The sequence below is a fragment of the Gymnoscopelus braueri genome (assembly GCF_963280865.1).
Source record: "Gymnoscopelus braueri genome assembly, chromosome: 1".
In the NCBI taxonomy this organism is placed as follows: Eukaryota; Metazoa; Chordata; class Actinopteri; order Myctophiformes; family Myctophidae; genus Gymnoscopelus; species Gymnoscopelus braueri.
Window position 1 is genome coordinate 46,261,214 of NC_137603.1, and position 12,614 is coordinate 46,273,827.

Here is a 12,614-nt window from a genome sequence, read left to right on the forward strand (position 1 = left end):
TTGGTGAATGTTGGGCCCCAGGACAGATATTTGCTCCATAGCGTGCACAGTAGAGATGTTTTTATGAAATTAAAGTAAAGCTTGAAATGTTTATATTCAATTAACTGTGTTTTTGTTATTGTATCTGCATGGGTGTTTTATTTATATTTTATATATTCATGTCTGGGAATGATAAATAGCCTGGTACACAGCAATATCTAAAATGTTACTTTAATTAACCAGATAATACTGTAGCCTATACAAAATGTAGCATAGATAGAAGGGCTGTCAAATAAATAAGTGAACGTCGAATATTCATACACTTTGGGGAATAAACGTGCAATCGATGTAATTAATACTGTATAATTAGTAGGCATGGCTACCGTTCAATGTTTTATAATGTCAGTTCAACCAAAGCAGGGTGTGCTGGCCATCTGTGTAGCCTATGTTTAGTGCGTGCCTGGACACGTCAGCCTCTCATCCATCTAAACAAGCCAAGCAAAACACATTCCACTCTCATAACATGGACAAAAAACAGTGACCCATTTTGCGCAATTCATGCGACATGATTGGGTGTGCAAACACATTTAAAAAACACACGCCGTTGCAATTCAATGCATTGCAATTCAATGCATTGCAACACAACGTGACAGACAGACAGACAGACAGACAGACAGACAGACAAAAACGTACTTCTACAGATAGGTCTGTGGTCACTCCATGCAGCCAGCGTGTCAGTAACTCGTTGACAGGTGATACTTTTGGATCCTTGTAGAACATAACTGTCATCACAGCTGAACTGGACACTGGATCCAACCCTGTAGTATGGGAAAACATAACAAATAACATCTTAAAACTATAATTATGTGTTCAGTGTTCCCACAGAGCATGCCTATCATCACAGCGAGAACCGGACACTTGATCCAACATGGGAGAAAATAATGAAATATAATGAAATCAGAATGATAATTATGCTATTAATGATTAATTGGCTCCTTAATCCCAGTATAATATAGCTGTCATCACAGCTGATTTAATTAGTTTTTTTAATTCCTCTCTTCTCTCCTCTTCACTAATTTCGTTCCTCTTCTCTTCTCTTTTCTTCTCTTCTCTTCCTCCTCTCCTTTGTGTCTTTTGTGTAAACTGTTCCGTATCCTCTCAACCCCTCTTATCTCCATCCCTCCATTTGTTTGTCACTTGTCCCGGTCACCCCCTTCCACCCCGATCTCAAACTCCCTGCTGTCAAATACATGTAAGGGACACCCCAGCTCTCTAACTGTTACTCTGCACGATGCCTTGTCTGAACAGCTTAATGTCCCCACCCTGCTGATAGACACAGCAGTCTGGTACAGTACCACCTGGCCAAACATTTTCTATCTTCTGCAAGACCCTGCTTAATCACTGGCTCCGCCGCGTCATTGGACAGTGTTGTCCAGTACAGCCTATCTTAAACCCTCCCTGTGGGTCTCTTTCTCCAGAGTCACAAACTGTGGATCAGCTGTTCCCAACCTGTGGGCCGGGGCCCACTGGTGGGCTTTGAGAGTATGGCAAGTGGGCCCCCAAATAACTGGCACAAATGTGAGATTTTAATGATATACAACACTGATATATAAAACAGTTAAAGACCATGTAAACAGGAAGTACCCTAACCCAGTATGCGTAGGCCTATAAACAGTATTACGTATTCACATTTTGTCAGACCACAGAATAATATGTTATAAACCATCCAGCCAAATTAGAATGGTTAAACAAATTGTTAAGTATATAACATTTGGTTTCAAAGTCATGAAAAAATTGAACGTTTTTCTGCTAAGGCCTGTGGGCCCTAACCTGACTCTGCCAGATGGAAGAAGCTCACGTCACATTTGTTTCACAGGCTACTTCCATCTGGGACCTCGGTAGCACAATCGATGAAGGGGCGGTCCCTTTTTTTCTCCAAGCTACTTGGCAGGTGATTGGATGATCCCTCCCCTAGCAGCCGCTGATTGGTTTGAACACGCAGCGGTGTGGGCCCCTCTACTGTCTGTGCGAGTCCAGATGGAGGCTGTATTGTGAAGTCAATACCTCCCCCACCTGGCGAAGACAGGTTGTGTGGGCCCAACACTGGGAGCAGTTTTTCTGGGTGGAGCTAAACACCTCACCTGATGACACGCTCACGCTTCTGGTGACACAGACAACTAACTCTTGCCTAACCACCGCACTGTCATGCCTTTAGACATGATAAAGCTTTTATTTCCTTCACAACGATATCAAGACGTCTCTGGCAGCAGCCAACTTTCGTGGGGTGTGGCTTAAGATTCCCATGACAGTGCAAGCCTTTCTATCAGCTAGCTTCCAACTTTCAACAGTCGAATCTCCTGAAAGTTTTGTTTGTATTTGTGCTTTTCGCTCTTGAGGTTCCACCACGGTGTCACATCGCATCATCCATCTGTTCCCGGCTCCTGATTCCTGGTGTGTAATGATGATTGGAAGTGACTCTCTAACACGCACACAGAGGTAATGACCTTGCTCAAACACAGGCATCTCCTTTAATAGGCCTACTGCGTGTGTGCAGTGACAGTTGCTAATAGTGACGGGAAACAGCGGGAGTTATACTTAAAAAGATAAATCTGTTTTTGTCTAAGTTTGTTTTCTCCCAAGCTGTATTTGGATGAATCTTTTTGACCTGCTGAGAGTATACAGAGAACCAGGTGAAACTGGAATGCAGAGCTTGGTGAATCACAACAGGACATCCATATATTGTCACCACAGTTTAAAGCTACATAGTGTCCTAAGGGGAAAGTGTCCTTTTAAATCTGCTCAGGCCCGGGGTGTGGTTAAAGGAGTAGTTCACCCAAAAAAGGACTTATATGTTCTATCAATTACACAACGCCATGAAGCCTTGAATTCATTTTTCAAGATTTTTTTGTTTTTGTGGCTTTGAAGCCAATAATTTCATGACCGGGTGGCTGCTCAGTAGGAGACTCTTTGAGACTCTTTGAGGCCGCGTTTAGACGACAGCGGTCTCTAGAGAAAACAGCAAAGTCCCGTTGAGTTCTCACTTTTTATTCTGCATTTAGATGGAGGCGCAATGGTGATTGAAAATGCTGTAGTGTGTATGCCAGGTGGCTAGGTGGCGGTGACGCACTGCCAGATAGACCAGTCACGAATGCATAGAAGCACTTCCGTTCTACTTCCTGTCACAGCTGTTTGTTTACACTAGGCGCCCACGTAGCGCCCACTTGGCAGCGCATATCAGTGGCGTAGCGTCATGAGCACGTCTGATATCTGGCATAGAGGGGTGGATTCAAAATCTCCAGAGAAAACATCCGTGGGCTCCCATTGGTTCACCGATCTGTGCGCCCGCCTCGCGCCCCTCCTCCTCCCCCAATGTGCAGTATTGAGAGCCCTGACGTCACAACATTTGGAGCGACGCCCACTGCACTCTGGTTGGTTGGGGAAATGAAAGGTCGACTCCCACTTCCTATGCCAGGAATGTCAACAGCCTGGTCCAGCCTCTTATTTTTTCAGCAAAACGCGAAGGAAAATAAAAGCCTGGAGATCGAGGCTAGGGCCCACCTAGGGCCCAGGTAGAACCCACGTATAGCCCACACAGGCAAGCCCAAGTGGGACCCAAGTGGATCCCGCTGACATTGCCCACTGTAGGCCCTTATAGTTCAGCCCACCTTGAAACCATATGAGCCCACAAAATACACCATCCACAATGGACTAACTGAGCAGCAATATTAACATTCACCACACTAATGTGCATTGTTGACAAAGTGATTTCACAGCTGCTTCAGCCACGACAACCACGTTAGCGTTAGCTACATGCTAACGGTAAAAGTCTGTTAGCGTTAGCCGCATGCTAACGGCTCATGTTAAGCACTCCTGGGCACTAATCATTCAAATACAACAAACGCTATCACAATAGTGGACATAAACCTTCTTTACATTAGTAGCAGGCTGCAGTGACCTAAAAGTCTTGACAATATGAATGACAGGGCGATTTATTAGAGAAATGACGGTGATTGTGCTGTCCAGCTCAGCTCGCACAACTATCACGGAGCCCTCGTTGCTGCGTCTGACTGTGATGGCGGCAGCGAGCTGTGCAAGCGAGTATTCGATGCTGGCGTCTGGAAACTGCCCTCAGCATGACACGACCAATGTGAGTTAGCGCTTTCGTTGTTGCTAAGATACGGTGTATGACCCATAGCACGTCTGACCATAGCTTGTAGATCTCTCGCACATGATTGGCGTAGCCTGCGTTGCCAGCTTTTTCGCACACATGATTGGCTGTTAAAAATGTGAGCAGTTTTACGTTTCATGATCAGCACGGAAGTAAATTGCGAGCTGAAATATATAGCACTTTATGATTATTAGAAAAGGTGGAAGGTGGAAAGAAAAGTAGAAGTACTTATATACTTTTGCATGAGCGATTTTTGTAGCAAGTTGGGAGAGAAGTGGACCAGTGCTTTGGCCGTGAGTTTGGCATGAGTTGTACCTAAAGTTTTGGGTTCCAAAAGGGTCGTCCTCTCCGATTGGTGTGGCAAGATACACCAATGCAGTGTGGTTACGCAGGGTTGCCATGTCTGCTTATTATAAGCAACTTTGGGCTTGTTTTTTTCAAATAGCCAATAGTACTGTATAGGTTAAAGTGTTCATGTAGCCTAGTCTCTTCTTTTGGGCTTGTTTACACATAACTGGCTGCTTATATCTCTCACGAAATCTGGCAACAGTGGTTCTACGGCTCTGCACCAACATCACACGTTTCACGGATTCCCCCGTTTCCAGGATTTCCCCTGTTTCCCGGATTTCCCCTGTTTCCCGTTTACATGGAGACGCAAGGCGAAGAGTTTTCAAAGATTTCCACTCTGGAGGTGGTTTCAACCCCCGATAAGTTTCCGTCTAAACGGAAGGCACATCTGATATTTTATATTGTTGTTTTCTCTAGAGACCGTTTCGTCTAAACGGGGCCTGAGTCTCCTACCGGATAGACTCTGCCGGTCATCGCCAGTCATAAAAGTATTAATCTCTCAAGAACAGATCCATAGCTGCGCTTGGATCTGTCGGTAGCCGTGTTGACAACCCATGCACATTGGCGTGGCGTGGGCGTGCCTTCAGATCAGGAAGCAGGCCGCGCTTTACCCAATCAAATGTAGTGGGCGGGATTTACATGTGTGCGGCTCAATTCCCACTGGAAACAAACCGAAACTCATTTAACAATAGCTTCCTCGGAGCAGACAAAACCACAGAAAGTTAGTAACATTTCAACTTGCTCTTTCATCATAGAAACAAGTGGGCTTAACCAAAACGATCCATGTTCTTTGGGAGAAATTGTGTTAGTGTTCCGTGGAGAAATATTGTTAGTGGGAATGAAAACATAGTCGCACCACCGGAAGTGGAAGGCTGAGGGCAGACCAAAACCCCGGTTTTCCGTGAGCAAAGGTCCTCCGTACAGCTCCGCCCAGAGTCAAATGGAAGAGTGAAAAACAGTAGAGGGCGCTGTTTTTCCTTTTTATTTGACGATGGGTTCCCAGATTGTAAAAGTATTGGCTTAGGAATGCAACAAAAACAAAAAAGGTCTCCATGAATTCAAGGCTTCATGGCGTGTGTAATTGATAAAAAATACGTAATGTTTTGGGCTAACTACTCCTTCAAGGCTCTGATACCTGACAGCGAGTCGCCGGTTCGATTCCCGAGTCTATAGCGGTCCTTTGTTGTATGTCACTCCCTGACTCTCTCTCCCTCTCTCTGACTTTCTCTCCCTCTCCGTTGCTTTGTGAATAGACTTAAGGTCTATTTTTTGCTCTTGTTTTGGAAAGCACTTTGGGTCAGCTGCTCTTGTTTTTTAATGAGCTATATAAATACATTTGACTTGACTTGACTCTTTCCTGTCTCTCTACACTCTGGGCATAAATGGCCCAAAATATCTTTAAACATTGTAATGGAACTATATCTACCTCTACCAAGCCATTATGTATTTTATAGATTGCAGTGATACTGTATATGATCAAGTTTCCATAGACTGGTTTCTTGCTTACAAACATCACTGGGTGTATGCACATTCAGGTGGCAAAACCTCATGGGTAGATGGTCACAAGATTGTAGTCAACCATACAATGTCATTTTGAGTTGGATCTATTTGTTTGTCTTTCATTTGCATATTAATATAACATTATGTAAAATGCTAGCTAACAATAGCTGACTATCAGTATAGTCATCAGGTCTCAGAATTAAATTGACAGACTATGTTTGCTAGGGTGCAACATTTGCAAATGTTGATCTAGCCGAATCACAAAAACCTTATGGCTTGCTCACAAGCCATATGAATTTCATACAACTTTGGTTGAATGAAATGTAAACCTCTGGTTTTGTTGGTAGATGTTGTCTATCTTCTACTTATTTGACGATATCAGGAGCATGGTGCTAATGTTAATGCCAATAAGGTAACTATTAGTCAAACTAAACACATAGTAAGAGGTGAACAACTTTTTTTGTATTTTAGGCAAACAGCAACACTATCCAAATGGTCTGGAAACAATTCTGGTCACATAATCACGAAACATCCACACTACCGTCAAGGAAACTTCATTGTTTTCGTCATCCATGACTAGACCTGATGCAAAAAAACTCCCAAAAAAATCAATCACGGAAAACCAAGTAAAATGTAATGATACTCACTGGAAGTTGGAACCCATCCTCTTGCCATTTTCTGGAACTCCAGGATCAGGGCAAACATCACCCGCAAGTCCACTCTGACTCACTGGGAATTCAAGAGAAGACAGCAGTCAGTGGTTGTGTGGAAATATATCTAGACACAAACACTTTGTAGAGGCACAAAGAACTGAAGACAATGAACATTCTCCAGCATTCAAAGTTAAGATAAAATCTAAGTCTGAAATTGTCATCTCTTTTGGAAAATAAATGAATATTTGTCAAGTGACGGTTGTGAAGTTGTGAATAGATGGATGAGGATCATGTGTTGACCTGTGACAAGGACCTCCAATAAAATACTTTTTGAAAGGGAGCCATGCACCGTTATTACACTCAAATGCTGTAGGGAACATTTGATGATGGATGGCTGGGTTCTGTGAAAACTAGGTGTTTTATGTGCAGAGAGACTACTCAGAAGAGCATGCGCATCACATTTCATCTGGCAGATGAAGTACGACGAGGCACCTTTTCCATTGATTAATTTATCAGATTAAGCATTTTGTAAATTGAATATAGATTCCGGTATGATACACAGTCATATACTGGAATTAAAGTAGCAGCCTGAAGAGACCATATGAAACAAGAGAAACTTGTGGAAACTAGTTCTGTCTGAATAATGTATCTTTCTTTATGTAAAACTGTCGCCACTGAGGAAACATGGCAGCTGCCATTAATCATAAATAATATAACCAATAAAAAGTCCTTCCTGACACCAATTGGATAGTCCATATAGGGTTAGGGTTAAAGTAAGTGAACCACTTAAGCTCTGTACTTCATTGACCCATTGGGTTCCGGAAGGTTCCCAATTCGATCCCGGGCTCCCCAAGACTTAGTGTCGAAGTGTCCTTGAGCAAGACGCTGAAACCCTAGTTGCTCCCAATGAGTAGGTTGGTGCCTTGCATAGTTTCCTCTGCCATCGGTGTATGAATGTGTGTGTGAATGGGTGAATGTAATGCACAATCATTGTAAAGCGCCTTGGATAAAGGCGCTATGTAAATGCACCATTTACCATTTACGAATGTTCCCCTATTATGACATGCCCAGAATAGGAACACTAGGGTTCATGTGGTTAAAATGGTGGAATATTTCTTTAACATGGTAGATATAAAAAATAAAATGCAGAGAATAGAAGATGCTTGCTGATAGAGAGACAGATGGAGCGAAAAGATGCATACAATGAGAGAATGCGGGTCTTCCCATGAAGCGGTTGATGGAAAAGAGAAAAAAAAGAAGAAGCAGTGAACCGAGGATCCTGACAGCGAGGAAATAAATGGACTGAAAATGACGGATACGATGAAAGAATGCAGGTCCTGGCAAGAAATTGCGGTTGGGTCATAAATACAAGACAGCTATGAGGTCAGCACGGACACCGTGTGGCTGCCATCCATTCTGCTCTGAAAACCATGCCTTCAGGACACCGTCGCTGTCGGGCGGAAACCTTGTATGTCCAAAACCGTTACTTCTGAGAAAATGGAAAAAATAAAAACAGAACCTGTGTTCCAGCTAGTGCATGCATTGTTGTTATTATTTAGTCACATGCTCTTGTTAACCACTTAAAAGGTAGGGTAAGTGATATTTTTTGGTTAAAACCAAAAGTATTTTGTTAAAAGGTTAAAGCACTATATTCTGATAGTAATCATTGCTATAGAGTGTTTGTTCAGCAACAGGAGTCTCCCCGTCTCTCCAACTCTTTAATAAACAGAAAATACATTTTCCGGTAGGTGTCAAAATCTCAGCCAATCAGGAGAAAGTACCAATTTTTAAGCTTAATTTTAATAGTGTTCCAGTTCCAATTTTGCCTGCTCATTTCTTAGTGTCATCACTTCCAATTTCACTTGTTTAATCTATATCCTGATTGAGTTCTCTATCCTGATTGGATAAAATTGGAAATGAAACTGAAACTGAAACGAAAATGCATTTTCTGTTTTATAAAGAGATGGAGAGACAAGGAGACTCCTTTTACTGAACAAACACTCTATAGCAATGAGTACTATCAGAATATAGAGCTATTTAACACTTATTTTAACCAAAGAAAATCACTTACCCTACCTTTAAATCCCATATGGGTAACCCTGAGGCCATCTGGCTCAATACTTGTGTCTTTTCTGTTTTCTGTTATTGTGGGGAAAGCTTATTATCCACAATGCGAGACAACGCGTCGCGTTGTGAGCTTGTCGATCTGCTATTGTCAGTGAAAAAAGCTTTCCCCACAATACGGATGCTGGGGTTTAAGTGGTTAATACTTCTCATTGGTTCAATATTTATAAAACCCACAGACACACTTAACCACTTTCACCCAAAAATGTAAATAATCAATAATCAATCAAAAATAGCTAAAGCAGCCGATCTATAGAAGCACACAACGTGTTGCACCGTGACGTGCTGTGCGCTTGTAGATCGGCTATTTTTGCTACTTTTAAACACTGTACTATGACGAAGTTGGGCGTTAATGTACGGGAAAAAAAAAAAAAAACATTGAAATATGGAGATACGAGGTTTCTGTTCGACAGCAATGATATTCTCCCACTCTACGCCCCATTCACTGCCCTTTAGGTACCTAATCTTGCTGTTGACTTGCTGTCCAGAAAGAAAAAAACATATAAATATAACAGCAAGTGTGTGTGTGTGTGTGTGTGTGTGTGTGTGTGTGTGTGTGTGTGTGTGTGTGTGTGTGTGTGTGTGTGTCTGTGTGTGTGTCTGTGTGTCTGTGTGTCTCTGTGTGTGTGTGTGTGTGTGTGTGTGTGTGTGTGTGTGTGTGTGTGTGTGTGTGTGTGTGTATGTAGGACAATAAAATAAAGGAAAAATAAGTTAAATTGAAAGAAAATACAATAGTAGATACAATAGATACAGCAGATAGCTACAGTACATACTTACAAGCATGCATATTACGTGCATGTATACAGCACATACATACTATGTAGGCTCTCACTCTATCTCATATTATTTTTGTTTCCACACTCTCGCTCTCTCTCTTTGGTTTTGTATTCTCACCTTGTTCACTGACACATTTTGTCATACGCCCTATTCCTTTGCCTTTCTCTTTCCACACACACACACACACACACACACACACACACACGCTAGATCATTTACAACACCATAGGATGCAGAAGTTTGTGCATCTTAGCATGAAAGAGCGCCTGCTGATTTGCTGTGTACAGTGTAATGTGTGTGCCTGTGAGTGTGTGCCTGTGAGTGTGTGTGTGTGTGTGTGTGTGTGTGTCTCTGTGTGTGTGTGTGTGTGTCTGTGTCTGTGTGTGTGTGTGTGTGTGTGTGTGTGTGTGTGTGTGTGTGTGCCTGTGTGCCTGTGTGCCTGTGTGCGTGTGTGCGTGTGTGCGTGTGTGTATGCGTTTGTGTGTGTATGCGTTTGTGTGTGCGTGTGTGCATTCGTGTTGATATGATGCAAACAGAATGCACTGTCTTGTTGCTTTCCTCTGTCTTTTGATGTTCTGTCCAAAACCATAGGTTTTACACACACTACAGCACACACGCTCAGCTCACACACACACAACTCTGTCCCTCATGTCCTTTTTCACACTCTCTTTGTCACCGTGTCTCTATGTCTCACTATCATTGTTGAAAAAAAAGAAAAGGTGTTCGCCTCAAGTGCAAATATTCGTATTGCTCGTAGCAAATCCAACTTCCACAAACAACGGGAGATTTTCAGATTTATGACAATGACAACGTTGGGCAATTGTCAAATATCCTTTCTAGTGCCGTACTATCACTTGAAAGAATCCACTATTCCAAACACAAACTGCTTAACATCCTTTTAGCATCACTTCCACATCTTTAAAGTGCCTTTCATCTTAAGAAACACCTGCAACACTTTCACAATGTTAAAACACAATTTCTATTCCTGTTTCATCTCGCTGAGTGCAAAAGCTGTTATGCACATACACAATCCCAATCTGGGAACCCATCGTCAAATAAAAAGGAAAAACAGCGCCCCCAGTAGCTCTGAATCTGTTCTTGAGAGATTAACACAATCCTAACAATAACAGTAAATACTATTTTGCTTCAATATCCTATTACGTAATTATTTATCTATTATACAATGATAGAGAGCGAAGGTAAAAAAATAAAAAAAAAGCAGGTAGGTAGGTTCAGGTAGGCAGGTTCAACCCCATAGACCAGTGTCTATGTCATGAATTAAAATATGAATGGTGGGTAAACACTAAGTTAACAGTCAACTACATTTGGCTGAATAAAATAGTTTGGCCAAACCAAAATTATACTAATTTATTTATACTACAAGGAAGTATAAATAAAATTAGGCTTAAGATGTTCAACTTTAATATAGGTCAGATGAAGAAAAATAAAACTGTAGGTAATTAAAAACATACCTACAGCATTTTGTTGGATGTCAGAGAATTCAATGAAATTCTGTTACATTACATTAACTGCCACAAAAGGCCTGCAAAAACAATGTTCAGGGAAAAAGAAAAAGAAATAAATATTGTAAAGTAGTATTGTGTTAGTAGCCTCAAGAGCAAAGTAACATCCCCAAAATCAGTTTTGGGCGGTGAGAGAAACGCTTCAGAAAATGTGGGTCACCAAAAAAGAAGAGTTTGCAAACCGCTGGGTTGGAGAAAAACTTTGCAAACCACTGGCTTATAGAAAAAAGTGCAATATGTAAAAAAGAAACCCACCAACTTTGAGGGCAAGGTGTAGGCAGATAAATATAAAACTCATTCACTTTGGGAATGGGAAGCAGAGTACCTTTAAAGCAGTATAGTCATTACTATTGACCAGTGAACCATTAAAAAGAAAGTAAGGTCAGAGAAAGCGAGAGAAATGAGAGACAGATTGTGTGTGTGTGTGTGTGTGTGTGTGTGTGTGTGTGTGTGTGTGTGTGTGTGTGTGTGTGTGTGAGAGAGACTCGGGTAAGAGCCATCGAGCTGCTCTTCAGGCGATGTGTGGACGAGGAGAGTGTGTGTGAAGTGCATTTTGTTGATATGCACTCTTCTGCTCAATTCGCTTCCCTCTCACATCCTCTTATCATTTTTCTATCTCCGCCACCCTCTTGTGTTCATGGGTCAATAAAGCCAAGAAAAAAAAGGTAAATGGTCTGCATTTCTATAGCGCTTTTAGCGAACACTCTACGTGCAATTACATTCACGGTTCACCCACGTACACACACACACACTCAATGCAAGGCAACAACCTGCTTATCAAAAGCAATTAGGGGTTCAGTATCTTGCTCAAGGACACTTCGACGCGGATCCAAGGGGGAGCCAGGGATTGGACCAGGAAGCATCCAATTCCTAGATGGCCGCTCTGCTGCCCCAGTGCTGTCAATACGGTTGCTGTCAGGAAGAAACCTTGTAAAATGTCTTCATATTTCAACTTTTACATTTTCGTAAATGAATACTCTACTTCATCATACAAGAGTGTCGCACACGAGTTGAGAAAATAGCCGACCTACAAGCTCACAACGCCTCACAATGTGAGGCATTCATGAGCTTGTAGATCGGCAATTTTCAGTATAATAATAAAAAAAAATTGTTGACGTATTTTGGAGATCGTTGATTTCATCAGCATGCCCATATATGGGCATTACCCCTTTTCACTGATTTGTTTGCGCCTGATGCCATGATGACACATTGAGGTTAGACAACACACTGCATATTTGGGCATAGCTGCATTGGGGAACTCCTTATATGGTTATGGCTGAGTCATAGTGACATCAGCGTGACGACATGGTCGGCAGGCCCGCCCGCCGGTCCTCCCTTAAGCCAATTTTAATGTAAGATTTAAAGATGTTTTTAAAGTAATGATGAAAAAGGAACGGTTTTGCACATACAAGGTTTCCACCCGACAGAAACGATATCAGAAGCAAAGCAATACCGCGCAATGACCCAGGTGTTGCCCCCCCCCTCCTCTCTCTCGCTCTCTCACACACACTGATCGAGCTCTAGGCTGATGTTTCGCACAAC

General features: G+C 42.2%; 1 protein-coding gene across 1 annotated transcript in view; it reads right to left on the minus strand.

The window, feature by feature from the left end:
• Positions 1-12,614, minus strand: part of LOC308074200 (CUB and sushi domain-containing protein 1-like) — a gene marked incomplete at its 3' end in the record, with an annotated part of 656,606 nt that overhangs the window by 299,587 nt on the left and 344,405 nt on the right. Inside the window, exons 8-9 of the mRNA XM_080413541.1 lie at positions 6,643-6,724; positions 673-797 (exon numbers count right to left, since the gene is read on the minus strand). Of these exons, the coding sequence (XP_080269667.1) occupies positions 673-797; positions 6,643-6,724 (207 nt within the window). The remainder of the gene's footprint in view (positions 1-672; positions 798-6,642; positions 6,725-12,614) is intronic.